At 36.9% G+C, this 25,814-nt stretch overlaps 1 protein-coding gene across 3 annotated transcripts in view; it reads left to right on the forward strand.

Annotated features, from left to right (window-relative positions):
* LOC108974677 (hemicentin-2) overlaps window positions 1–25,814 on the forward strand; it is a 255,062-nt gene that overhangs the window by 195,490 nt on the left and 33,758 nt on the right. For all 3 annotated transcript variants that reach the window (XM_018942660.1, XM_018942662.1, XM_018942661.1), the window contains exon 5: window positions 11,327–12,789. In XM_018942660.1, the coding sequence (XP_018798205.1) occupies window positions 12,696–12,789 (94 nt within the window). In that variant the 5' untranslated portion in view covers window positions 11,327–12,695. The remainder of the gene's footprint in view (window positions 1–11,326; window positions 12,790–25,814) is intronic.

Consider the following 25,814-nt stretch of genomic DNA (forward strand, 5'->3'; position numbering starts at 1 on the left):
CATGAACCGCCGCCTCCAGGCACCCCTCAGCTGTGCGCCACAACAAATCAGCAACACACCACGCGCAGCTTAAACGCCTATTTGTCCTTCAGCCGACAGCGGGCACGTAGCGGCAGCGTTTGTTGTTGTGCCGACAGCGCCGTGTCCACTAGCTGGACATGCCACAAAACGCCTGCTGGCAATTGCAGCGCCACCACTTACTGCCACAAACCATTCAATTTAAATGACCGTAAATCTTAATTTCATGGCGCGTGCTTGTAGAGCGCACGGCTCCTAGCACAGCTGGGCTAAGTGAACGGTTTGCCAGTTTGTTAATGCCAAAGCAGGCGGCAATACAATGCGCCGTAAAAGTATGAAAAATAAAACACACATAAAAAAACAACAAAAAAAAAACAACACAAATGGAAAAAGTTCGAAAATTATTTTCCGCACACGTCGGAAGGGTTGGAAGGGGCGCAAGTATGCAGCGCTACAGCAAATTACATGTGGCATAGAAAATGTGTATGTGCGCACACATATATGTATATATACATACATTAATATGCATGTAAAATTGCTGGTTGTTGAGCGGAACTGTAGTTATTGCAGCGAAATTCCACTTGGCGCCATTGCCAACTGCAGCTTAGCACCGCAAGATGTCGGCAGCACGAGGGGCGCGCTTTCTACTTCAGCCGGAGCGCGAATTACGCAAATCTGAGTTGCTTAGCGCAATAAAAAATGTTGGTGTGTTTGAGAGTTCTTTTATTTGCTTGGCCCGGCGCTGGCAATTGCATTTCGCAAGTCGTTTGCCATTTGAATTCTTCTCAATCGCAGGAAAAACTGTCGAAAGGAAATTAATGGAAACACTTTAATGGCCACACATTTTCACTGCATTTCTACGAAATTGACAGCCAGTCATTACATGCATACCTGGCGCACAAATTGCATGGTGGAGATGTATTTTGCGCGATAAAAGTAAATACCAGCAAGTAATTCAGCATTACAGTTACTGCTACAACGGGATTTATGGCATAAATATTGTTTTAATGGAATGCAAAAAAGCAAAGGCAAAGGAGTTTTTACAAAACCACGACATTGAAATCTTTAAAAAGCACAAGAGTTAGTTGACAGGTTTCAACTGATAAGTCAAAGAATATAAATAAAATATATTCAGACACACGCAATGAAAGAGACTCAAACATAGGCACCCAGCGGGCAAACCGATATATTTTTCGTATAAATATTTTAACTAAATACGAATTAAATCGAGTGATAACTTGTAATGCCATAACTCTAACATTTTTTTTTTACAAAAGTCATGTAAATGCCAATATATTCATGACATCTTCCATCTCAATTCACCTAAATAAGCAAAAATCATCAATTAGATTTATTTTCCGAGCTCTGATTTTATGGTAGCAGTGAAGTCTATTAATCAATCTATTAACTACTTCGCACAAGCAACCTTCAATCAATCAATTCCTCAAGCAAGTAAACTAAGCGCAGAAACCTTTGTTTTTTTTTGTTTTTTTTTTTGGGAACTGGCTCGTGAGCAAAGTGAGAGTGAAAATGATATTAGGAACATAAGTACATATTACAATTATTTTAGTTTGTAAATATCTTGTGAAATAAAACAAAAAAAAAAAAAAACGATTTTAATTAAGACCCTCATAACCATTTTTAGTCAATATTATAGTATTTCCGAAGTATCATTCTTCGGTGGAAGTGCAGCGAGTTTGAACCCAAAAATGTATTCAATGTTCGGTGTATATGTAGTCCCTAAAAGCCTCCGTAGGGTCCCCCTGTGCACATATGTATTAAAATTATTTAACTCGTGTATTCACAGGTTACTAAGTTCCATTATATTGATACAACCAACTAAAGGTTAAGTTATCCTATACCTATTTTACTTTACATTTTTATCCTTAGAGTTCCAGTCCTACTTTCTCTCTTACACACATTAATTAAGCCATCGTAATAGAGCATTACATATTGACAGTAGCTTCACCTGATGCTTTTTGATCACCATTACCTAACAAAGCATATAAGATAATTAATAATTCTAATTCTGAGCTAAGCACGCAAGTTCCATTTTAGATATCACATCGCCCAGACGTTTGTTAATAAACCAATACATCGCATATAGCCTGGCAGAGTGGATTCTTCACACGGTTTCGCTTAGCTTCGAAAGTGAATGCAGCAAAAAAATACAACACGCAGTTTAAAGTTATGTCGGATGGAGCACTTCCACTTCGCATTATTATCGACGGTAGTAATCATGTAAAAAGTAAAAATCCGAAGCAAAAATTCCAGATCGTAAGCTGACAGTAGACCGCACAAAATACAAAAAAAAAAAAAAAAAACCCTTTTCTGTCGATTACAAGTGAATGGTCTAACAACTTGCCACTCTTTTTGAGTATGTAAGCATTACATGTGTTATAAAGAATGCGAAGAAATATATTACAGATTTTAAAAGAGATTCAAATAAGGTTTGCTAACATACACTGACGAAAGTAGAACTTTATTCCAATAAAATTATAACAAAAAAGATACAATATTTATATAAACGTTGTTGCTGTATATATTACGGGGGTTCTCATATATAATTGTGCAAAAAGTACCTAATATTTGATTTTTTTTCCGAAGAAGTGAATTAGACATGTGCGCTATTCTGCAATATACGTATTTATTCTGATTTCATCTATAAAATCAGAATTTTTGAGTGTCGGGTCTCAAAAATGGCGTCCAAAACGGCAGCTCCAGCAAAAGTTGTTTTGAAAACCGACCTCAACTTCGGGCACGATACAAGTCGCAATTCGTTGTCTAAAAGCAGAAAATCAAACGTATCCTAATGTCTACATTCCCTAGAGGCAAGCCAATCTAAAAAACATAAAAAAATTCGTTTTAGAAACAAAATGGTGGCCAGTTGAAAAAGTATCGTTTTTTCGTTTGATTTTTCCACTTTCACCTGTTGTAAACAATTGTTCACGATCAAAATATTGCGATTTTGTAGGTTACAGGGCCAGAGAATTTTGTTTTCTTTTAGGCGGTCAAAACACGAAGATAATTGGTTGAATGGTTCAAAAACAAGAATGCCCGCAGATTCGAAAAATCTTGTTTCGAGGAAACGCGTGTCATAGTGCAACATTTCATCAGCATATTCTAGACTATCTAAACCTTCGATTTGTACAATAAAAAAATCAATTTGTGAAGGAAATTTTAAAAGAGGACCCTAATACACAAATAAAGATTCCAAGGGTTCTCATAAGGTAGGACCATTTGCTTGTGTCGTTAACCTCAGAGCATTTTCCTTCTATAATCCAGTATACATATAGAAATGTACTGCTGCTAACCGATAATATTAATATCATTGGAATCAACACGCGCGCTGTCAGTGCCACCTTCTCCGGACTGAATAAGGAAGGAAATGGATGTGATTGTGAATGAGGGCAAGACGAAATATCTCGCCCACGCCATTCTGAAGTCGTGCATAATTTCGGCTACCTTGGAACCAGTACTAACACCAACAATAACGTGAGCATCGAAATCCAACGCAGAATAACGAAGACCAAATACTACAAGTCACTCACTATTCACGTCCTGCTATATGCGGAGAATCCATTGACAATGACATCATCTAATGAGTTGACGTAACAAGTTTTCAAGGAAAAGGTTCTGCAGAATATTTTTGGTCATTTGCGCATTAGCACATCTGTAATGTGTATGTTTTAACATTAAAAAATTGTATTAAAATATTTAATTTTTTATGTGAAAAAAAAAAAAAATTTTAACGTGGGTTAAATAAACACTTTAAAAGTATTTTCCCAACAAAGCATGATTTTTTAACAATTTTTGATAACAAAATAGATATTTCAATGGTTAACACGGGAGTTATTTGTTTAAAATGATTAAAAGGTTTTTACAAATAATTTTTTTATTATTTTGTGAAAGTAATTCAAGTAAAATTGCGCTGCAGACAGCAAAGCGAAGCGCATAACTGCAAAATTGTATGCTGAATCTAACTTCCCAACATTTTGGACAAAAACTTTCTATAGCGAACATTGAGCTCGGCGGAAGGGAGTTCACTTAAATTCCAAGCGTTGATAATCAAAATTACGGCCACACATGCTAACCACTCGGCAAAGTGTCGCAGTAATTTCGTTTCAATGTAATTACTGTCAACACTAATGAAAAAGGAAAAATATTTAATCAACTGCGGTGACTGCCACACACACACACGCACACATACAGCCATACCCAAATGGCGAAATAAATATTTGGCAACAACAACGACGGCCATGACACATTTCACTTGGCTTTGCTGGGTTTCGGTAGGTTGGAACTGACCAAACTAGGGTTGCTGTTTATCAAAATGCCAACAAAAACAAAGCACAGTATAAATGTTTTAGTAAAGAAAAAGCGACAAAATGATTTCCCCACACCACCGTCCGTGCTGCCCATAGTAACATGCAAGTCACATGACTGGCCCTGGAGAAAATTAGAGAGGAATGAATGCGGAAAAAGCGAAACTTGAAATAACATTTTACTTCTCTGACAGCGAAACTTTTTGACTGCAACATGGCAGGTCGACCGTTGGCATTCGCAAGCAGCGACCGGAGAAAACGTCACATGCAGATCACAATATGCACATAAACAAAGTGAATGTGGCAAAAAGTGAATGCGAATGCAAATGTAAATGCCCTTCGGCGTACGCTGGTGGTCGTAGTAAGTAAGCAAATGATTGTGTATGTATATATGAACACACTTATACGTGATGCATTACAACTCGCCCTCCTTGGCGCACAAATACCATATTATGTGAGCTGTGTTGCTGATTTCATAAAAAGTGAGCAATTTTTTTTTTCCAAAAGTGTGCGTTGTTGTGATTTATTTTACGCTTCCCTGCATAACGTAATGTGGTTATAAGTAATTTTTAGCAACACTTTACTTAGATATAATAGTAGATAGAATTGTTCTTGAAGAGAAGAATTCCTTACTCCGAGAATAACAAAAAAAAAAAAAAAAAAATTAGAACTGTTTTCAAGGCACTAGACGCTTTATATCTAAAAATGAACAACGTTATTTGCTTTCACGTGGGTACCTGTTGAGGCTAACTAAACCTGCGCTACTCAGGAATACAGCAGCTCAAAACCGGTATCATCAATACCACTAATTGTTTAAGTGAAATGAAAATATATTTAACGTTGGTCTGGTTCAAGGTCCACTGTTGCCGCAAAATGCGTCCGGCAACCAGGACACAAGGTCAGCTCACTTCGCATTTTAGTTCACAGTCAGTTTCGCCACCAACAAGCAGTTTGGAAAGAAACCCAACCGCTTACTCCTCTCCGGCGAACCAAAACTTAGTCTACGGTCAAATCTCGTAACCGGACTGTCCGAAGACTTCCAGTTGAGTTTCAAATGTATTTTTATTAGAAGGAATCTCATTCAAACGGCAATCATTTCAGTTCAAGCTGAATATTCTAGCTCTACTTTTTAACTATAGTCTGCATTTTGCTAAAATCAAAAAACTTATAAAAGGCATATTGCACTTTTTCGATTTTAGACTTGCCTAACCGCGGGTAAAGGTGGTAGTTCCATCCCGCGTGGGAGAGCAAACATGAACAAGCAGGATTTTTAGAACTCTCCGTAGTTACCCATCCGGGACAGCATAAGAGAATATTAGTCTATTGGTCTAGCTGGTAACGCAATGGGTATCATAAAGACTGTCCTGATAATTATCTCTCTTCTTATTGCTTAAAATTAAAATCTAAAGATTTTACGGAAGTCCATTTCAACGAACTCCAAAAACTTCCTATAGGTCCTCAAGAATGTCAAAAGCTAGTTTGTAACGGCATTTGTTGAACTACCAAGTGGTAATAAGGAAGAAACTTTTCCGTCGCCACAATAAGCAGCAGCTAGGAGATACAATCTAATATATCAAAATCAACAATTCCATAAGTAAAACACTTAAATCTGTCTATCTCTATACCTTCTAATAATTATTCTAGTGCTTCACACCATAATTACCAGCTAACAAAATATTGTATTCATAGTCCTTCGCATTAAAATACCTAATCCGGTGATTCCGTGAGAGAGAAATGAAGCGGAAGTAGGTTAGGTTTTGCGGATTAAACCTCCGCACTCCAGCTTTTGATACTTCCCCTTACTAAAACAAAGTCTTTATAAGTGTTTCTTCTCTCCTTTCTGTAAAACAGTAAGGACATGTTTTTGTAACCACATATGTATTTTAATTTGGTAAAGACTGTCTAAACTGACGTTGAGCAACACCAAAAGCTCCGTCAGAATCATAAAGAACCTCTCCGAGCCGTTCAATACCAAACGAGGTTTCAGACAAGGCGACTCCCTATCGTGCGATTTCTTCAACCTGCTTCTGGAGAAAATAATTAGAGCTACAGAAATAAATATAGAAGGTATGATCTTCTATAAGAGTGTACAACTGTTGGCGTATTCCGATGATATTGGTATCTAGGGCAAAACGAAATATCTCCTGTCATCAAACAAACAGTCGTCTCACTCGCGACTTTGTTCTCACGTCACTGTGGACAGTCAAAACTTTGAAGTCGTAGATAATTTCGTATATCTTGGAACCATCGTAAACACCACCAACAATGTCAGCCTGGAAATCCAACGCAGGATAACTCTTGCCAACAAGTGCTACTTCGGACTGTAGGCAATTGAGAAGCAAAGTCCTCTCTCGGCGACCAAAAGCCAAACTCTATAAGTCACTCATAATTCCCGTCCTGCTATATGATGCAGAGGCTTCGACGATGTCAAAAACTGATGAGTCGACGTTGCGAGTTTTCGAGAGAAAAATTCTGGTTTATGATCCTTTGCGCGTTGGCCACGGCGAATGTCGCATTCGATGGAACGATGAGCTGTACGAGATATATGGCGACATTGACATAATTCAGCGAATTAAAAGACAGCAGCTTCGCTGGCTACGTCATGTTGTCCGAATGGACGAAAACACTCCAGCTCTGAAGGTATTCGACGCTGTACCCGTCGGGGGAAGCAAAGGAAGAGGAACACCTCCACTCCGTTGGAAGGACCAGGTGGAGAAGAACCTGGCTACGCTTGGAATATCCAATAGCAGTCACGTACCGAAAGGCAGAAACGACTGGCGCGCGGTTGTTAACTCGGCTATAATCGCGTAAGTGGTGTCTACGCCAATTAAGAAATAGAATAGGGTCTTTCCGTATTATTGTGGAATATTCAGACGGCCTGTTGATATTAACAAAAAATATTTCTGTAATAGGCCATTAAGTTCTCTTAACTATCGCTTTTGATTAATACTTCTCCTCATAAATATATACATATATATTCAACTGTGTATTTCTACATTCTTATTTAAGCAAATATATTATAAGAGCCATCAAATATATAAAAATGTGTGCATGCAAATATTTCTCGCATATCCTTATGGCGTGTCATAAATTTCGAGTCAACTCTCCGCTGACAGCATGGCCACATAACTCACTAGCATGATAACTAGCAGAAAAAGTGAATAGCAAAATGTGGATAAAAACGAGCAATGAATTTTTAGCTCGTCTGCTGCACGCAGAAGTTTTTATACCACGTGCATGTAACATTTGAGGGTTTTTATATATGTTTGTTAACAAAAAAAAAATTATTTGATATTTGATAGTTATATTAAGGGCCATTCAAATTATTTCATTTTTTGACTATAAATGTCAAATAATAGTTTATCATTAAATATTTAATTACGAAATTATAGTATATTAATGGTGAGCCTAATCGAGGTTCCCTACTTTTTTGAATAAAAAAACATACACACCGATGATTCGTAATCGTTGTATTTTCTGAATTAAATGGCAGCTCTTGAATCTCTTCAGGTTGCTCTTTGTCCCAAGTGCGGCTATTTAGCTTGTTTACATCCCATTGAGCCAGAAATGGCTAAAACAATTTGAGTCGAAAACGTTGGATCTTCTTGGAACTTTTCAAATGCCCATAGAGCAAAGCGATGTCGCTTGAGAAGGTCGAGCGGCTTAAGTTCTTACACAAACAAGAGTCTTGTACTGTACAAGAAGAACATGATAGCTTGACTCGACTCTCGCGTGCTCTGTCTAAAAATGCTATTGAAGAAAGTAACTCTATTTGGATCACCCGTTTTATTAAGGAATCACAAATTTTTCGAGATGGCTTTTATCAATCCCAGACAACACGCCAGTTTCGTACAAGGCTTACCTACCAAAATAATAAAACCTTGGTCTAGTGAAAACTGGATAGTGGAGGAAACATGTATACATCTCTATCTCGGCTTCCTTCATGTAACCTATTCAACTTACTTCTTCTTATACTCCATTCTGGCACAGTAAGATACCTAAAAAATAGACGATAGTTGGGTTCATTGTTTCAATATATGAAGAAACGATAAACTCTCACAACTTGACATAATGCATTGGGTATAAAATTACAACTAGAAGAGAGCAGTCAAAGACAAAAGTTATGCAGAAGCTATATAAGTTAATGGAATATTTGCATAGCGTTGACCAGCTAACAGCGTTGGCGAAAAAGTGAACCAGCGCCAAAAGCGAGCGCCAGCGAATGTCAACCAAACGCTTTTAGTCGAAAGCAGCTTTCTTGTCTCGCTCTCTGCGCGCATTGAAATAAATTCCTGTCATGGGATTTGGCGTGGGCCATAACATAATCAGTGCCACAAGGACTGCTTGGCCATTGTTGACGCTGCTTGACGATTACAGAAATCTAACCACAAAGTCACGCTGCAACGGTGGCTCCTCGCTGGCTGCCCGGCTCGCCTCTGAGCCAACGCAGTACGCACTAAACGCATGGCTACACACTGGCGCTTAGTCGCGCGCAACCAGCGGCTGTCCAGCAACGCTGCGTCTACATTCACACACACACATACACGCATACAAACATGTGCTTTGTTGCTGTGGGCGGACGCGCAGTTGCGCTGTGAAAATCCCACAACGGAAGTGAAATATTTACAACCGCTTTGAAAAAGAGCGAAAACCAAATCAACATCAAAAGTGATATACTGAAGGAAAGCGAGCGAAGGAAGGCGGCAAATGCAATGCGTAGAGCAAAAGCGAAATGAAGAAAATTCATAAACATTTTCATTTTTATTACGGAAATTTATAAAAATGAATAAATTGCGTTGACAGTGCCGGAAGTGACCGTTGATGCTGCCATCGCTATTATTGTTATGTGCTGCTGTCGTCGTAGTTGTTGTCATTGCTGGTGATAACACAGTTGAGCGAGTGGACAGATTGTATGCGCAAAAGGTTGTGTGAGTGGAAATGCTAGTAAATTTGCGGGGGGGAGTAATTGCGGTGGGTGCGTGCTTTGAATGCCTTATTATATAGCAATTCATTAAATATGAAGAACCGCATTGTGGTTCATGAATAATGCAAAGTAAGTATTTACCGACCAGCTTCTGAACAACCATATTCTAATATTTGCTGAAATATACAATTGCTTGTGTGTGCGTTTATATGCTATATCTGTGTACACAAGTGAGTTTGTATTAAAATAAATTGAGTTTTCATGAAGTACGAACATTTTCTAAACATTTCCTTGCACTTGTGTACAAATGAGTGGGTTTTTGGGTACCTTGAATTTCGATTTTTTTCATAATAGCCGCCTATTATGAATACTGAACGGAAAGTGTCATTATAACTGGAGTACAGCTTTTTTCTAGCTTTCTACCGTTAACATAAAAATAAAGAAAAATTACAAACAAAAAGCATTTGGTTCGGTATTATTTTATGTTTTTTCATGTGCGTCTTCTTTGGCATTTTGACGTGATCTTCTCTAGTAAGTAAATAGCACTTATTAGCAATATTTTTCATAATTTTAGGAACCCCATAGAATGGTAAGCATCATACTACGAAGTGCAAAAAATAGTAATACCTTGGACATTTGGGTATAATTATAAAATTCTTAATTTTTTCTTTAAAATCTAGATATGTAGTCGCCGTCAAAGTAATCCCCCTTGGTTCCAAAACAACTGTACAAAGGTTTATTCCAACCTCGAAACACTTTCATGTTTACTTGCACAATTGATTCAAAGCGGTTTTACCGGTGCGGTTTGAGTTTACTGAATATCCACAAGTCACACGCAGCTCAATCAGGCGAGTACGATGGTTGCGACAATATATTTTTGAAAATTTTACGAAAAACTCACGAAAAATCAATGCAGTATGCGATTGATGCGGCGGTGCATTATCGTGGGCCAAAACCACGCCATTCGTAACATTGATTATCTCTTTCCGGGTTGTAGGCATAGATCCAAAACTCATCGCCATGACATCGCAGTAGTCGGAAAGCATTTTACAACCAATCGTGCTTTTACTTTTCTTAGGCCCAAAACATCAAAATAGTTTTCAACGATCATTCCGATATTCTAACAATGCCAGTATGATCTGTGACTGTTAATCGTCGATTCTCAAGCAACATTCCTTTGTGTTTATTGGAGTGTTGATCATCAGTTGATGTTGATAGCCGCCTTGAACGTGATTCATAATGAATGCATTCTTGACACTTTTTGAATATTTGGTACCAATGAAAATGTTAGCGGTGCTTAGCACCGCCCTGAATAAATGTCTGCACTTTTCTTTGCGAAGCATGTCTCAAAGTGTTGCACAATACAAATGTTGACTCATCTGCAAATTTTTCATTATTCCAATCTAACGTTTTTAAAAGTAGGGACTTCATTACGATACAGCTGAGTTTGATGCCAGACCCCTTATTATATTTAGAGATGTATCTAATTCCATCTGATGCATTGGGCTTATTCTAAAGGACAAAAATGAAACCATTCATCACCCAATTGAATAAAATATAACTAACATCGCTTCTAACTCTTTTAGTCGAATTACTGAAAATACAATTAATTATTTGAAATATAGTACCTGAAGTAGCATGTAAACATTCACCTAAGAATTAATCATTCCAAACGCTTTGTGTTTTTAGACGTTGAACTCTATAAAAACAAATGTTGGTATAACAAAGTTCGTTCTTAGAAAACGGCTAGGTTTAACTATACATATCTATGAACATATATATGTATAAACATATATTTTATGAATACAAACTCCATATATATGTATTGGATATATGAGTGGTGAAAGTTTGTACGACCAGGCGGCAGTTCCATTATCACAAAGAAGGTGCTACGGACGTGGCTTAAAGTTGTCACAGCAAATCCATAAATTACAAGGCAATAGAAATTGCTTTTGTAAACACCTCCAACCCTATTAAGGGCAAATATACAAATCCACAATTTATTATATTCAATTTGTGCGTGCTTTATAACTTACCTACGCTTTTTTCTCCATTACAGAAATCGCATAACAATTGCAACTGATTATTTGGAATGCGAAAATAAATTGTTGCATGCATATCTACGAATGTGACGGCAAAAAACGCACAACCGATGCGGAGTTTGGAAAAAACACACATAGAAGTGTATGTGTGTGTGTGTGTGTGTGCGAAATTGCATAACAAACTCATTTATCAAATCAGGAGGATAGTGCGAGCCCACAAAAAACACGCGAACTGAACAAGAAATACAAATAAGATTACAAGCCGAGGCGAAGATTCAATGCAAATAAAAACCAACTAAAGTACTTGTGCTCGCTACAAATGATATTAATGCCACAAAGCAGCAAGTGAGCGGGTGAGCGGAGCTGAACGGGCGCGCAATAAACGAGCAAATTGGGGGATGGTAGCAAAACGCAAGGGCAAAGGCACGCAGCTGAAGAAGTGCTTCGCACACACAAGAAATTGCAAGCATAGCGATTTTCACATGAAAAATGATGTTTATATGAAATTATGGTGAAAAACATGAAATTCGAGTTATTGCATACGAGCTAAAGCGCCACATTCAATGCAATAACAACACATTATTAGGTCAAATAAAAGGAAAAAGGAAGCAGAAAGAGCACTGGAAAGCAGAAACGCTAACAAAGCAACAGATATGGTTGCAGAAGTGAAGGAGGGGAAGTGAAAAGCGCGCGATGACAAGAAAGACGTTATGAAAAAATGCTAATGTAATAAGTGTAACATAGTGAAAAGAGTCGAAGAGAGCACAACAGCAATAAGCAAAGTAACGGCAGCGCCAAAAAAACCTTGCCGACATACAGACATTACTGCCAAAATGAAAGCACTGGCCACAAAAAGCAGAAGACTTCCATACTAAGAAAGGAGAAAGGAACAAAGCTGGAAGAGTGTGCAGAAAGTGAAAAGGCAAATCTGCACTACCAGCAGAAGACATTATTGTCACGACAAGCAATACGAATATAAATAACGTATAGGGGGCGTGCCAGAAGTAGGCTACACACGAGAAACATAAGAACGACAGCAGTTTTGTATAATTTATCAAAGCGGCAGTGTATTTCTTGCATAAAGCATAAGAAAACATATAAACACATACCTTCAAGCATATATGCACGTTATTGAAAGCACCGTTATAACGGCGCGGCAATGCAAAATTTATGCGCCACACTTATCGGCCGTGCTTCTTGCGACGACTTCAGTTCAAAAACACATTAACCCTAATGAGTGAGCGTATCAGCACACTAGGCGAGACCAAACTATCACAACAACAAGAAGAAGTGTGAAAACTTACGACATTACACGCGCTTATCAGCGGGTGTCTACTCGGCTGTCGCTGCTGCGCCAACGTTTCGTCGCGTATTTTACAAACACAAATGTCACCGATATTAATGCCAATGCACATGCTGGAAATTCGGATAATACTACTTTGCCTGCCATCGATACTACTGGCGACGACGCTGGAGCCAGGTGAGTACGAACGAAAACGAAAACAAAAACAAAAATTGGTAGATGAGTAAATAAATCTACGGCCGGAAATGTGTTTTTAAATATGCAAATTCTGTTTTTTGTCTACTAAGTATAACTTAATAACTATTATATGCTAGCCAAACCTTGTTCAGGGCGGATAGGTGGTATAAGTACAATTAACTGAATATTCATATATAATGATAGAAAAATATACAAATTGCGTAACGTAGCAAAAAGGGTTTCCATCTAATTTGGGTTACATGGGTTTACGGGTTTCAAAAATCTATCTCTTTTTATTGCCTTATTAAATTCTACAACTCCTCTAGAATATTACCCTGAATTTTCAAGTTGATCGGAGAAATAGTTTTGAACATAGAGCCTTGAGAACTTGTGCGCTCGAGGCCAGCTAGGCTAAGAGCGCCGTCTTTAAATGGGTTTTTCTCGAAACAGAGTTTTCGAAGACGGTTTGAAAGTTTTCTCGAGAACTACTCAACTAATCTTCATGAAATTTTCCACAGATGATACAATTCTAAAAATATTTGAAAAAAAATCTCGCGAAATTTTCTCTGATATTTTAATTTTTTTTGTAAAAAATGTGGCAAAAATCCAATTTTCAGTTTTTTTTCCTTTTTCACAGTTTTAAGTTGAGGTTTTAGCAAAAACTCGTATCTTATTGCACATTAAATGATCCCGTTAGGAATTATCCTGCTAAGTGGCATTGCAATGGCCGAGTTTAAAATACTTTTTTCTAAAAATTTCATAATGTTTATATGTAATTTTTTATTTGAAAAAAAAAAAAAATCTAAGAAAAACTGTATTTTACCCGAGGAAACCATGTTACCTTTTAACAGAAGTTGGATATTTTAAATGTAAATCAAAAGCCTAGCTTGGTTAAGCAAGCACAATGTGTCGGCGGTGGAATTGTATTCAGTAAACTCGTCTCTATCTCTCTGTATTTCTGAAAATCACCTTGAAATAAATTTAAATATATTTTCCAATTTCAATTGAAAAATATTTAGTTTTTAGAGTATCCATCTCATACATATAAATACACAAATCAACACTAACTTCGGAACGGAACTCTGCATCGATGTTATTATAGCCTTTACAAGCGCAATTCTTATACCATAAAAAATATTTAATTATCCATAGCCTTCGAAAGGCGAACTACTTCGAATGACTTCGAAAAGCTTGGGCTCAAATTTGAGTTAAAATATTATTTTATTGCTCCCTGGATTTGCTCAAATCTTCTAGCAGAACTTTACACAAAACATAAATATGTTAATGGTAAGGTAAATAGATATGATAACGGATATAGACTATAGTGCAATGAGCTTGCACAAATTATTTTACTCAAATCACTTATGTTAAGCACGTTTACTCCCAATCATGTCTAATCAGAGCTCTAGAATAGAGCGCTTTTTTCATGTCATCTTATAGCAAAATAGCTACAGTTAGAACAATAAAATAACCACAAATTTCGTCAGCTTAACAGTTATTTGCGATTCCGCTGTGGCCTGGCACACATACTAGTTTTAGCACAAGGTGAGTCCATGCCATTGACAACCAGGTTAGGCATTCTTAATCAGTCTTGAACGCAAGATTAATGAGTGCGAGGCTACTATTGTCATTCTTTAAGAGTGGATAGTTATTTCTCTGTAAAAGGTAGCCTTTAGATCAATAAACCTACCGCTACCTTAACGACAGCAACTCCGGTTTAAAGCACACTACAATAGTTGGATCATATGAGACTGATTTATCTCTTCACAAAGGAATGTTTAAAGTAGTCCAAGGGCAGTCTTTAAATAGACTAGCGAATCAACCGAACCAAACCCAACCCACTAAAAAGAAATTTAGAAATAATGAAGAAGAGGTCGTCAAAGCAGAGCTATAATTTTATCGAAAATTTGAAAGATTTCTTTAATGGGTAAATTCTGTTCGATTAAAACCATGTTAAATAAAATAATCGAATTCTTTCTTTTCGCTGTTTAGCGCCAACTGGAAGATTCCGAGTGCAGTCAGGTAATTCTTCACCTGTCAGTTTACAAAGAGAGGTGTTTACGAAAGAGTGGAGGCCTCTGCTTCTGCTTTCTCTGGCGGGTACGGCGTTGAGTACTCTCAGAGCTGGACGCCTTCACTACCAGACCAATTGCTTCTTTATCCAGCCTAGAGGGAACAGAATAAAGACATTCTTTATTCAGATCTGTAGCTCGAATTATTTTCTCGAGCAGTAGATTGAAGAAGTCTTACGATAAGGAGTCGCCTTTCCCGAAACCTAGTTTGGTGTCGAGCGATTCTGAGAGGCCCGTTCTGCTCCTGACGGAGATTTTGGTATTGCTCAACGTTAGTTTACAGAGACATATTATTTTTGCGGGTATAAAAAATTCAGGCATAGCAGCATAAGGCTCCTTTCTGCACTGTCAAATGCAACATTGAAATCGACGAATAGATGTGTTTCGATCCTCTTTTCACGGGTGCTTTCCAAGATTTGCTACATGGTGAATATCTGGTCAGTTGATGAGGTCTAAAGCCACATTGATAAGGTCCAAGCAGTTTGTGTACAATGGGCTTTAACCTTTCACACAATAAGCTCAGCCACAGGTGCCAAGGTAGTTTACGCAGACTACGGGGTCTCCCTTTTTTTTTGATTGGGCAGAGCACACTTAAATTCCAATCGACCGGCATGCTTTCGTTCGACCATATTCTACAAAGAAGCTCCTTATGGCTAATTGCTTCTACTGTTCACACTTAATTTGGTATACACAATGTTTTAGGTTCACATTTATGGTTATTTTTAGAAATAGAGCCAACATCTCACATTCATTTTAGGTGACTCAAAAATGTTAAAAACTGAAATGAGTATATCTCTGCACCATAAAACGTTATTTACTTACGTTGCCCAAATAAGATTGAACAGAGCTTTAAGAGAGATTTATTTGAAAAATATCTGAAATTAGTTAGAAAACAGTGTTACTGTTGCCTACCTTTAGGCGCTTTTAACATACTCAGTTTTGGGCTGAAACTTACAGCCGCTAATATGTTATAATACACATTTCACATAGGAAAATAAATTTGCTTGAGTAAGCCTCTATTTATGTGCGACCAAAAACGCATTATGTGAAAAAGCAGCGACAAATATACCCCGTGCTTGGTGCTCCTACCTTAAAGCTTCGGAAAAAGGTACTGCAACTCAGACCGCACATATAAAATATAATAAAATATGTTTGTACCTAAAATTGAACCGCGCTTTAGGTATAAATTCAAGCGAATTTGGTTGGCAGGTTCAACTTATACTCAGTAGAGGCAGCTATTTATTGCGCTGCAGGTCTGCGCCTTCGGTCTACTCCTCTTTATGCATACACATAAATAGCAAATAAATTTGAAACTCCATGCCCACATAAAATCGCCATAATTTGGTCGATAATCCGCGTGATGGTGTTTAGAAGTGCGCCCTTTTTCAATAAACCTCCGTGCGCATAAAGGTTCTTCGAGGCCGTTCGAGCTCTGTACGTGAATGCGTGCCGATAATTTATGCTCGGCCGCTAAGGTCAAATAACGTACGCGCATCGTAAATAATATCAAAATTCTATTGCCACTTTGCCGCAAGCACCGTTAAGCAGCAGGACGCACACAAAGCGGCCACAACGACACATTTAGGGTCTCACACATTCGCCTCTAATGTACTAGGTACAAAGGTGGGCGTGCACTGAGGCGAGCAAATCGTTAAGCAACATAAGACTTGTTGGTTTTGTTGTAGGGGAGGTAGTTAGTTTGGTTTGGTAATTGCTCTTCTTCTTTCCTACGCAAGTCCTCTGCCCCATACAAATGAATAACTTTTGCGCATTTCCCTTTTTTAAGTTATTTCGCTCTTCCTGCTTTGTTGTTGGCGCATGCTTATTCTTACTAATCTCTCCCTAGTGTATTCTTCATTACGCCTATTATCTGCATGTCCTATGTGCCTGCCACGCTCGACTGTGCCCACTCAAACGAATTTGCAGCAAAGTTAAGTTATGCCCCGCTTTCGTAAAGTAAAAAGTAAATATTTGCTTAAAGCGCCTATCATTCTGTGTGTGCGTAGGTAGGAGTTATGAGGTTTCTATAGGGAACCGCTTTCTTGTGCTTATTCTTATCTTGCGCCGCCCTTTATGTTTCTTTATGCCTACAGTGTGTAATAAATATGTGACGCATATATATTTTGTTTAAGGATTAAAAATGAAATATTATTTTTCCCCCAACTATGTACCAAAATATTTTTTTTTCCTCGCTCGAGGCCATAGCTAAATTACTAGGTATGTATAGGTATATGCAAAAAATGCCAACGCTTTGTTTAAATAATGGAGAGCCGCAAAGGACCCCAAATTATGGCTTTCGATTCTTACTGATTAAAAGACGAACGCATTTTTTACAGGACAGACTTCACAAAATTTTAGACGGGGCAAATTATTTGACATTTATTTATAATAACTTTGTATATACAGCAGTATATTTTTGAATATCTTCTTTGCTAAAGATATTTGGTAAAATCGGCTAACTCTCAGAATTGGAAGAAGTGATTATCTCAAAAAATCTTATCAGTTCCCCATTCGGCGAATATTGAAATGTCAAGGTGAAACCGGCGTTGCGCACAAAGTGAGATCCCTAAGTAAATTTAACATTTTGCGCTCATATTATAAAGCAAGACCTATTTTGTCCGGGGTAAGAGACTGACTTAACTTAAGTACCACTAACTATACTTTCGGTGCGAAATTATTATTCCATTTTTGTAGTTCCTTCAATTGTTGTAAGTGTACTTATATTGTTGTTATCTTATACAATCTATTTTTTCTTGAGATGAGATGAGATGTGATGAGTTCAGCTGTGATGAGATGAGATACCTCCATTATCAGCAGCAATTTAAAACTCAATGATCAATATTTCAACCTTTCTTAGGTATAAATTGTGAATATTCATATGTATTTTCACTCCCAAATACTATTTCATTTAAATAGTTTTGGTGCTGGAAATAGTAAATCTGTATACAAGAAAGCAAGTAGAGGTGTTGGGGTCCCTGTAAACAGATGGTTTGTAAATATTTTCGCAGCGATTTAGCTCTTCAATTTCTAGGCAGTTTATCAAAATTCTGCTATCTCAGCTTTAATAATTCTTCAACTGTGTTAATTATTTTTATATTTGATTAAAACTCTTGCTTTTACTAAAATAATATTAAAATATTTTAAAATCATACCTTTTGAACCGTTTTTTCGAATTAAACATTGCGATATGTACTCTGAATTAAAGGAATAAAAGCTGATGCTCCTCAGGGTAGCGTATTAGGGCTTCCTTTACCTGCTCTTTACATGCGATGACAATTGTATTATAGCAACATTTGCATAAGATACTGCTGTTTTGTCTGTCGGAGAAATGCAATCTTCATCAATTCCAACATTGCAAAAATATTTAAGCAAAATATTTTAATGGGTAGCTATAAAGCAACTGGATAGAAATTCTGCCTTATCCACATACAACAAAATTATTATCTACAAGCAGGTACTCGAAGCAGTTTGGACTTATGAGTTACAGCTTTGTGGCTGCTCAAACACTAACCACTCAAAGTAAATGGAAAGAAAGACTTAAGTGCAAAAACCATATTACCTTATACAATAGCCAGACTCTCTGCAGACGCCATTAATTATTAAGCAAAACAAATTATTTGTTAGTTTACTTTATGGTAATTAGTTACAATGGCAATTAAATAAAAAAATTCAAACTTGGAAAATTTAGTATTCAAATCTGTTGAAATAAGAATCTGGTTTTTTAAATGAAATCACACAAAGTATGACAATTTAGACAATTCATCAGTATTTATCTACTTTAATATATTTTCCTTAATATAAACATAATTTTAAAACTTCCGTTGTTAGGGCCAATCACACAGCATCAGTCATCGGATTTTGCCTTGACGGTCTTATAATAATACACTTGTGTTATTTCAAAAATAAGTTTTTACTGCAAATCAACGATGCGTACTATCAAAAAGGAAACATTTCACATAGTTGTCAGAAAACTTTAGGAAATAGAAACTCGTTACGCTGGTAATATGTATGTATATATATTATATACATATATACTTCATAGGGTATCTGAGTATAATCAATTTCATAAGTAACTTAAAATATGTACTATGTTCAGAATTTAATGGTGTGGGGTGTGTTTTCATAAGGAGCATATTTAATTATTGTTTCTGTGAGGTGCTCATTTTGAATACACTTTTCAATAAGGTTTTTTTCTAATTCGTCAATTCTGACCAAAACCAAAGTAACCATAAAACTTGCAGCAATGGAAACAGCAACAGCCGTGTGAATTGTCTTTCTCCCTCCAATCTGTGAAGTGGATGTACAGTAATGTTTGTAAAAACCTAATCGTATTACTCAAATTCCCTTTGAATTTGTTTCTTCTAATATTTAAAGCAACAGCTTACCACTCATCCTTCGAGCAACTTTTGACCTTTTTAGGTTTTCAAAAATCAATATCCACGAATTTTTTTGTTTGTCGATGTGCAGCTCAGCGCAGCACTCGTATTTCAAGTGTAAATGAGTTCTCTATCCACAAAGTTTTTGTATTACAAAAGGTGATGACTGTGGCCACCTGTAAATATGGTTCACGTAAGCAGGTGTTTCACGGCAGGTGGGCACATGAAGCCAAAAGAATTTTAGCACTCATGCAAAGTTGAATGTTAGCTGTGAATAGGCATATGTATATTGAGGCGCAAACTCTCACAGACTTTAAGTTATATTTGAAATGTTGTGATTATTTAAATGCTACGTAGTAGTTTAGCTTCGGTTCGTTACTTGATAACACGCATTAACTTTGAGTTTAATTTCAGATCTTGGTACGGGAAGTTAGACCTGAATGCCAAAAGGCCCTTACAAATAATGACATAATCTGCGATACAGATAAAAAAATTTTAGATTTTATGTCATGCCCAAATTTATCGTACAAGACAAGTTTTGTTATAAAGAACAGATTTCCATAGTTTATGGAATTAGCAGTGGTGTCATAGGATTTCAATTTCCTTTCTTTCTTTTTGTAGCTGAAATATCCTACATCTGTCGATTTGCTTAAAAAAAAAGGTAGATAGTTGACGCATATTTTGAAGGAAGAAAAAGAACACATTTTAAATATACAATAATATATGTACATTTTACTTACATGGTATGACTATCAAAGAACTATTCACAGAGCTACATAAATTATAACTAACATATGTATGTATATGTAAATACAGAAAATAAGTTATAGCGATCAAGTCAAGTCACAAAAATAAATGGAAGCCATGAGGAAAGATCCGAAAGCCCTGTGTAATGATATTAACGACCAGCAATCCAAGACGAGAGATCAACAATTGACCAATTAGAAAACAGCAATATTTCGTGTTTGAAGAATACTAAAATAATGTATTAGAATTTTTGAAAAATTCTTCTTCAACAAAATGCTGTTCGGAGCCATTGAAGAAAGAAGTGACACAAAAGAACTGGACAAAAACTAAACAGAACTACGCATACGAGAACGAGATTGTCAGCAAAAACAGCCACGTTCTATCCAAAACTTGCGCTGATATTGAAGCTGCAGCCAACTTGTTCTCAAGATCAACAAAGAAAAAACTAATTGTATAATGGTATTCGAAAAATTGAAGGAGAGAAACTGGCCAATTTGCCTTTGAAGGTCAGGCTCTTTACTTAGCTTCGAAGTCTCATCGATAATTCAAGAAGCAAGAGTATCGAAGGCCAAACATGTCTGTAATCGAACTGTGAAAATGAAAACTACTCAGTAGGCAGTGTGAACGGTCCTATATAAAGCAATTATTTGACCAATATTATGCTACGTATCAGAATTATCTACTAAAAAGCACCATATCAAAAATTAAAAAGCTTCAAAAGCGGGTCATAAGATAAATTTGGAGCGGCGTATATGTTGGAACCATAAAATGAAAGGTTAAAATGTTATAAGCCTGATCACAAAAAGCAGCGACTAAGATGGCTCAACCATGTAACGAGAATCGACAGCAAGAGCGCGCAGAAGAAAACTGTAACCTCCACAATATTCAACACTAAATCAAGGGCTTAACTTGGGCTTAAAAATTATAACGAAGCCGAAAATAAACAAGATATTTGCAGGACACATGTGCAGCCGGTCAAAGCTCAAAGACGTAGCCAAAAAATAAAGATGATCTTTCTTGTTTGCAGTATTGTAAATTGCATCTGGATAAAATCTCTGTAAATAACTCATATATCTGGTTATTATCCGGTTTAGTTGAAGGTTATATATAATGTATTAAAAACTGTGACTTTAAAACTTCTTAAACAGTTTTGTAATTGCTTGATTCAATATTCCTTGAGCATGCATAAAAGATGGCCTCCATTAACGAGAAAATATTCCATGTTTTACAGTTTTTCTTCGATAAAATCGAAAACGCAAGACACGAACCAATTTGGTTTCGCCGATAAAATGTATGATCACATCTTCGGTTATGAAAGCTCCCATTATCTCAAATTCAAGTACAAGCTACGGTAATAAATAGTAACTACTGCAAAATAATTCTTACAAATTCCAGCAATACTTAAGTGTTTGGTTCTCAAATTATGGGGAATAGTTTCAAGCTTTCCGCCAATTAACCACCAAATATTTTAAATCAAAAAATTGATTCTTCGTTGCACTAGATTATATTAATATATAATTATGGGGCGTTTTTATGTTCACAAACTTTCCTTTCCTCAAATATAAAGTTATATGAGGACTATTATTACACCAATACAAACGAGTGCCAGCATAAAGCGGCGTGGCATAAATTTATGTAGCAAATTCGAAAAAGTGGCCGGCTAATAGACGGCAACCACAAGCCGCGTATGTGGTATATACTTGTATACTTGTATGTTTGTATGTTTATCATCCTTTCGGAATATAAATAAAAAATATATATCATATATACTTTAAATATCGCACTCATGCACGCAAATGCCTTTGTATGCGTATCACAACACACAAGTATAATAAACTATAAAAATTTACGATGCTATAAAAATGAGCGCTTCACTGTCTTTTATAACGGAATCACAAATAAAAAGCCAAAAACAAAATAATCCAAAAAAATTAGGCAAAATTTCGTATGCCTGAAAACACATTTCTAACTAATTTTATTGTTATTGTTATTTTGCTCGCTGTTTTTTTTTTTTTTTTTTTGTTTTTTTTTTTTTTTTTTTTTTTTTTTTGTTTTCCTTTCTTCTGTCGGCGCAATGCTCCAACTATTTTATAACTTTTTCATTTCGCTGCCATGTAGGCCACGTGCCGCATTAATTCGGTTGATATGCAATTCTTTTATTCGGGTATTTATATGGTCTTTTGTATAGTCACTTAGTAAGCGACTTAAGAATGATTTAGCAATGCGGAAGCGTTGTACATGCGTAGAAATCACTTTTAATTAAAGACATCGTAAAACTCCGAAAAAAGTGGGGTGAGTGAGACTAGTCTAATTTTGTACATTGTTATATACTTTTATAGTTAACCGAAATTAACGTTTCCCTTTGGTTTTGCTCATGCTTTGAAAACAGGAGTTCCAGTTCGTGAAAAATTTAAAACAGTTTTTATATATTATATTTTTGGTGTGAGTGAATTAATTGTTCTCAGCTTTCTTGTAGACTTTTTCAATAGTTTTCTAGTTTCCCGTTTGCATAGTACTACCGCGACTTCTGAGGCGAGCTAGCTGCTAGCAGACGGAACGTTATTAAACAATTAGCAATATTAATTTCGATAAAGTCGGAAATTGTGCAGCTAGGCTGACGAGCTTTCAATAAATATGACGCTTTCGCCGCATATTTACTACTGGTTGCTAGAGACTCGTGTAATCAAAGCCAACGCTGGTCACCTAGCAACACTAGATCCTGCTGACTCTAAGTGGATCAAAATAAAGTTCGTTACATTCTTTATTATCAGCAAGTTTAATTTGCCCATAGCCGCAGAAATAATTGCTGGAAGGTAACTTTAAAGATGAACAGAAGCATCAACTCGGCACTTTTTTAAATTTTTACAAGACTAATAAAGGAGACTTTGAACCTCATAACTTTGGTCATCTCGCGAAGCTACTCGTAATCCAAATTAATCGCCTCAATAGAATTGTGATGGCTTTAAAGCGTTTGAGGCGTGAAAGGTTTCACATTAAGTGCGTTCCAAAGTAAAGAGGACTTTTTGAATCTACCGGCCCCTGATGGTGCCATCTATATGTCAACTGGTGCGTTAGAATCTGCTATCTTTCATGACCTTTCAATGATTGGAAGTGAAGTTATTGCGTTTTAATTGTCAGTATGTTTGTGTTATAGGTGCGAAGATCAGTTTCGAACAAAGAGCCAACATTAAATTTTGTTTTAAAATTTATAAAATTTTTATCGAATCGTTTCATCAATTGAGCTTATGGTGGTGATTGCTGCGGGATAAGGAGAGTGCATGAGTGGTTTCAGCGCTTTCAAAGTAAATTACTATCAACATGTGGGCTAATCAAAATCCATGATCACCTGAAATTCCATCGAAACTGTACGTGAATTCATCAAAAATTAGCCGAAATCATCATTGCAATTCATGAAAATGGAATTGAACATCTCTAAAATATCGATTTATCGCATTTTGAGTGAACATTCAGGTTTACGAAAGGTGTGTGCACGGTTTGTTCCGCTCAAATTGACTGAAAACCAAGAACTGCTCAGAATCCAACATTCGAACGACGATTACGTATTCACCTGAAATGGCAAAGACCATTCAAAAGGCTTGCCCCTTCGTACTGGCGGCCATACCAGCCAACGAGCTAAAATACTCGTTCGACATGCTTATGGACCGTACGAAAAGCTGTGTTGAAGTAGAAGGAGACTATTTTGAATAAATAAATTGATTTGCCGAAAAAAACATTTTTTCTAGTTTTTTTTTTTAAGTTCTGTTTTCTTTGGACCACACCTTGCACATTTTTTCAAGTTATTTGGTATCACAAAGGATATGTTTCTAACTTTCGGAGGGTGATCTCAATTACGAAGATTAGCCATAAAATATAACTTAACGTTACTTTGATTGCACTTCTTAGTGATGTTCACAATAATTCCAAGCCCCATCGAGTTCTTGAGATCTTTTGAAATGATTACTATTAAGGTTTCACGGTGAAAAAACAGGGTTTTCCATTATGTTTCAAAAATTATTTCGGCTAAGTAACTGCTGTGGCTGGCTCGAAGCAATTACAGCCAATGGTTTCAAATTACAAAGCGTTAATAAAAAATCAATTACCGTAACTCCGAACTCATTTTGAAGCAATATGAACGAATGATTCCCCCTGAAATCGTGCAGCCAACTCGGTTTGTGTCCATTCGCCGAACGTGCGACGCTTTTGATGATCGTTTGTCTTCTGTTCTTGCACATGTTGGATTTTGTAAGCCCGCAAACCAAAATCCTTGGGCAAAATCTTCTATAAATGGCATAAACACAGTCCAAATTGATGGCGAATGGATCCAATCAGTTTCTTTTCGATACTCTGCTCTCCATCAGCAATAGCGTCTTCCATGGCTGCTCGAACTATCGAAACTGCTGTCCCTTTGCAAGATTTAAATAGGTCTATCGTCTATCTTTTTATTAATCTTCCTTCATTTATTTATTGCGTGTGCTCCCAGGTTCTTCTCCAACTAGTCTTTCCAACGGAATGGAGGTCTTTCTCTTCTTCTGCTGCGCTAACCGCCGGGGATTACTGATTCGAAAACCTTCAAAGCGTCCATTCACATGACAAGACCTATCCAGCGCAGTGGCAGAAGCTGTCTCTTAATTTGCTGATCCATGTCATTGTCGTCGGATATCTCATACAGCTATCGTTCCATCGTTCCGAGGCCAACGCTTAAAGGACCATAAATCTTCGCAGAACCTTTCCCTCGAAAACTCGTAACGTCGGCTCATCAGATGTTGTTATCGTCCATACCTCTGCAACATACAGGAGGACGGAGCTGATGAGTGATTCGCAGATTTTAGTCTTTGCTCTTCAAAGAGTCGCACTATAAGGAGTTGCCTTTTCTGAAACCTCGTACCGATGCTGACGGAGCTTTTGGTGTTACTTGTGCGTTATGACCTTTCTGGTATAAACCCTAAATGAAAAGTCAATTAAATGTATAAAATCTTGCTGTGGAGCGTTCCAGTGCAGCTACCAAGTGGAATGGAGTTAATTTATATAGAAATTCATTATCTTTAAACAACTGCTGTTTCACTTACGCGAGCGTCAATTCTTCTTTAAAAGCAAAGTTTGGAGAAGAACAAAACTCAATTTCTTTTCACACTCCTCACTTTCTTTAAAGCTGCTAACCGTTAAGCAGCCTGCGTCTATGTGTTGCGCAACGGTACTATATTCAGCTTAATCTAATTTGGTAGCTCCACCTGTCCGCTTTAAACATTCATTTTCCTTACGTCACATTATAGTAGATAAAAGTTCTAAATAATTCACTTGCACGTTTGTTGCCATAATTTGCAACCGAAATGAGCACAAAGCGAGCAAAAAAAAGCAACAACTATGACAACATAAATTACAAACGAAACATTATTTTCAATATAAACGTAACGCAGCGCCTTGCCAACGGGCAAAGTATGAGTAAATCCAGCCTGAATACAAATGCATAAGCCATTAGTCAGGACGCTTACAAGGTAAGCCAGTGCGAATTGCAGGCGGTGCGAGCATTTGGCACAGCTAACACTTGTACATTTGTTATCTTTCAAAAGCAGATTTGTCCAATGACAGCGGCAGACCAACATGACGCAGGCACTGGCGCAGCTAGGAATGGTGTTTATGGCCTGCTTTTGCATGTGTGTACGTGTGTTGGGTAAGGTGGTAAGCGACAGCGCTACCTGCGAGTGTCATTTTTATATTCTCTCATATATTTTATATTATTTTTTCTAGCATATAGACACTTATCTATGTATTTCCTTTGTAATTTGCACGACTTGAGCTTTTGTCTTTCACACGACGAACAGACCACGCGCTG

Source organism: Bactrocera latifrons, unplaced genomic scaffold (assembly GCF_001853355.1).
Source record: "Bactrocera latifrons isolate USDA-ARS-PBARC rearing strain unplaced genomic scaffold, ASM185335v1 scaffold_58, whole genome shotgun sequence".
In the NCBI taxonomy this organism is placed as follows: domain Eukaryota; kingdom Metazoa; phylum Arthropoda; class Insecta; order Diptera; family Tephritidae; genus Bactrocera; species Bactrocera latifrons.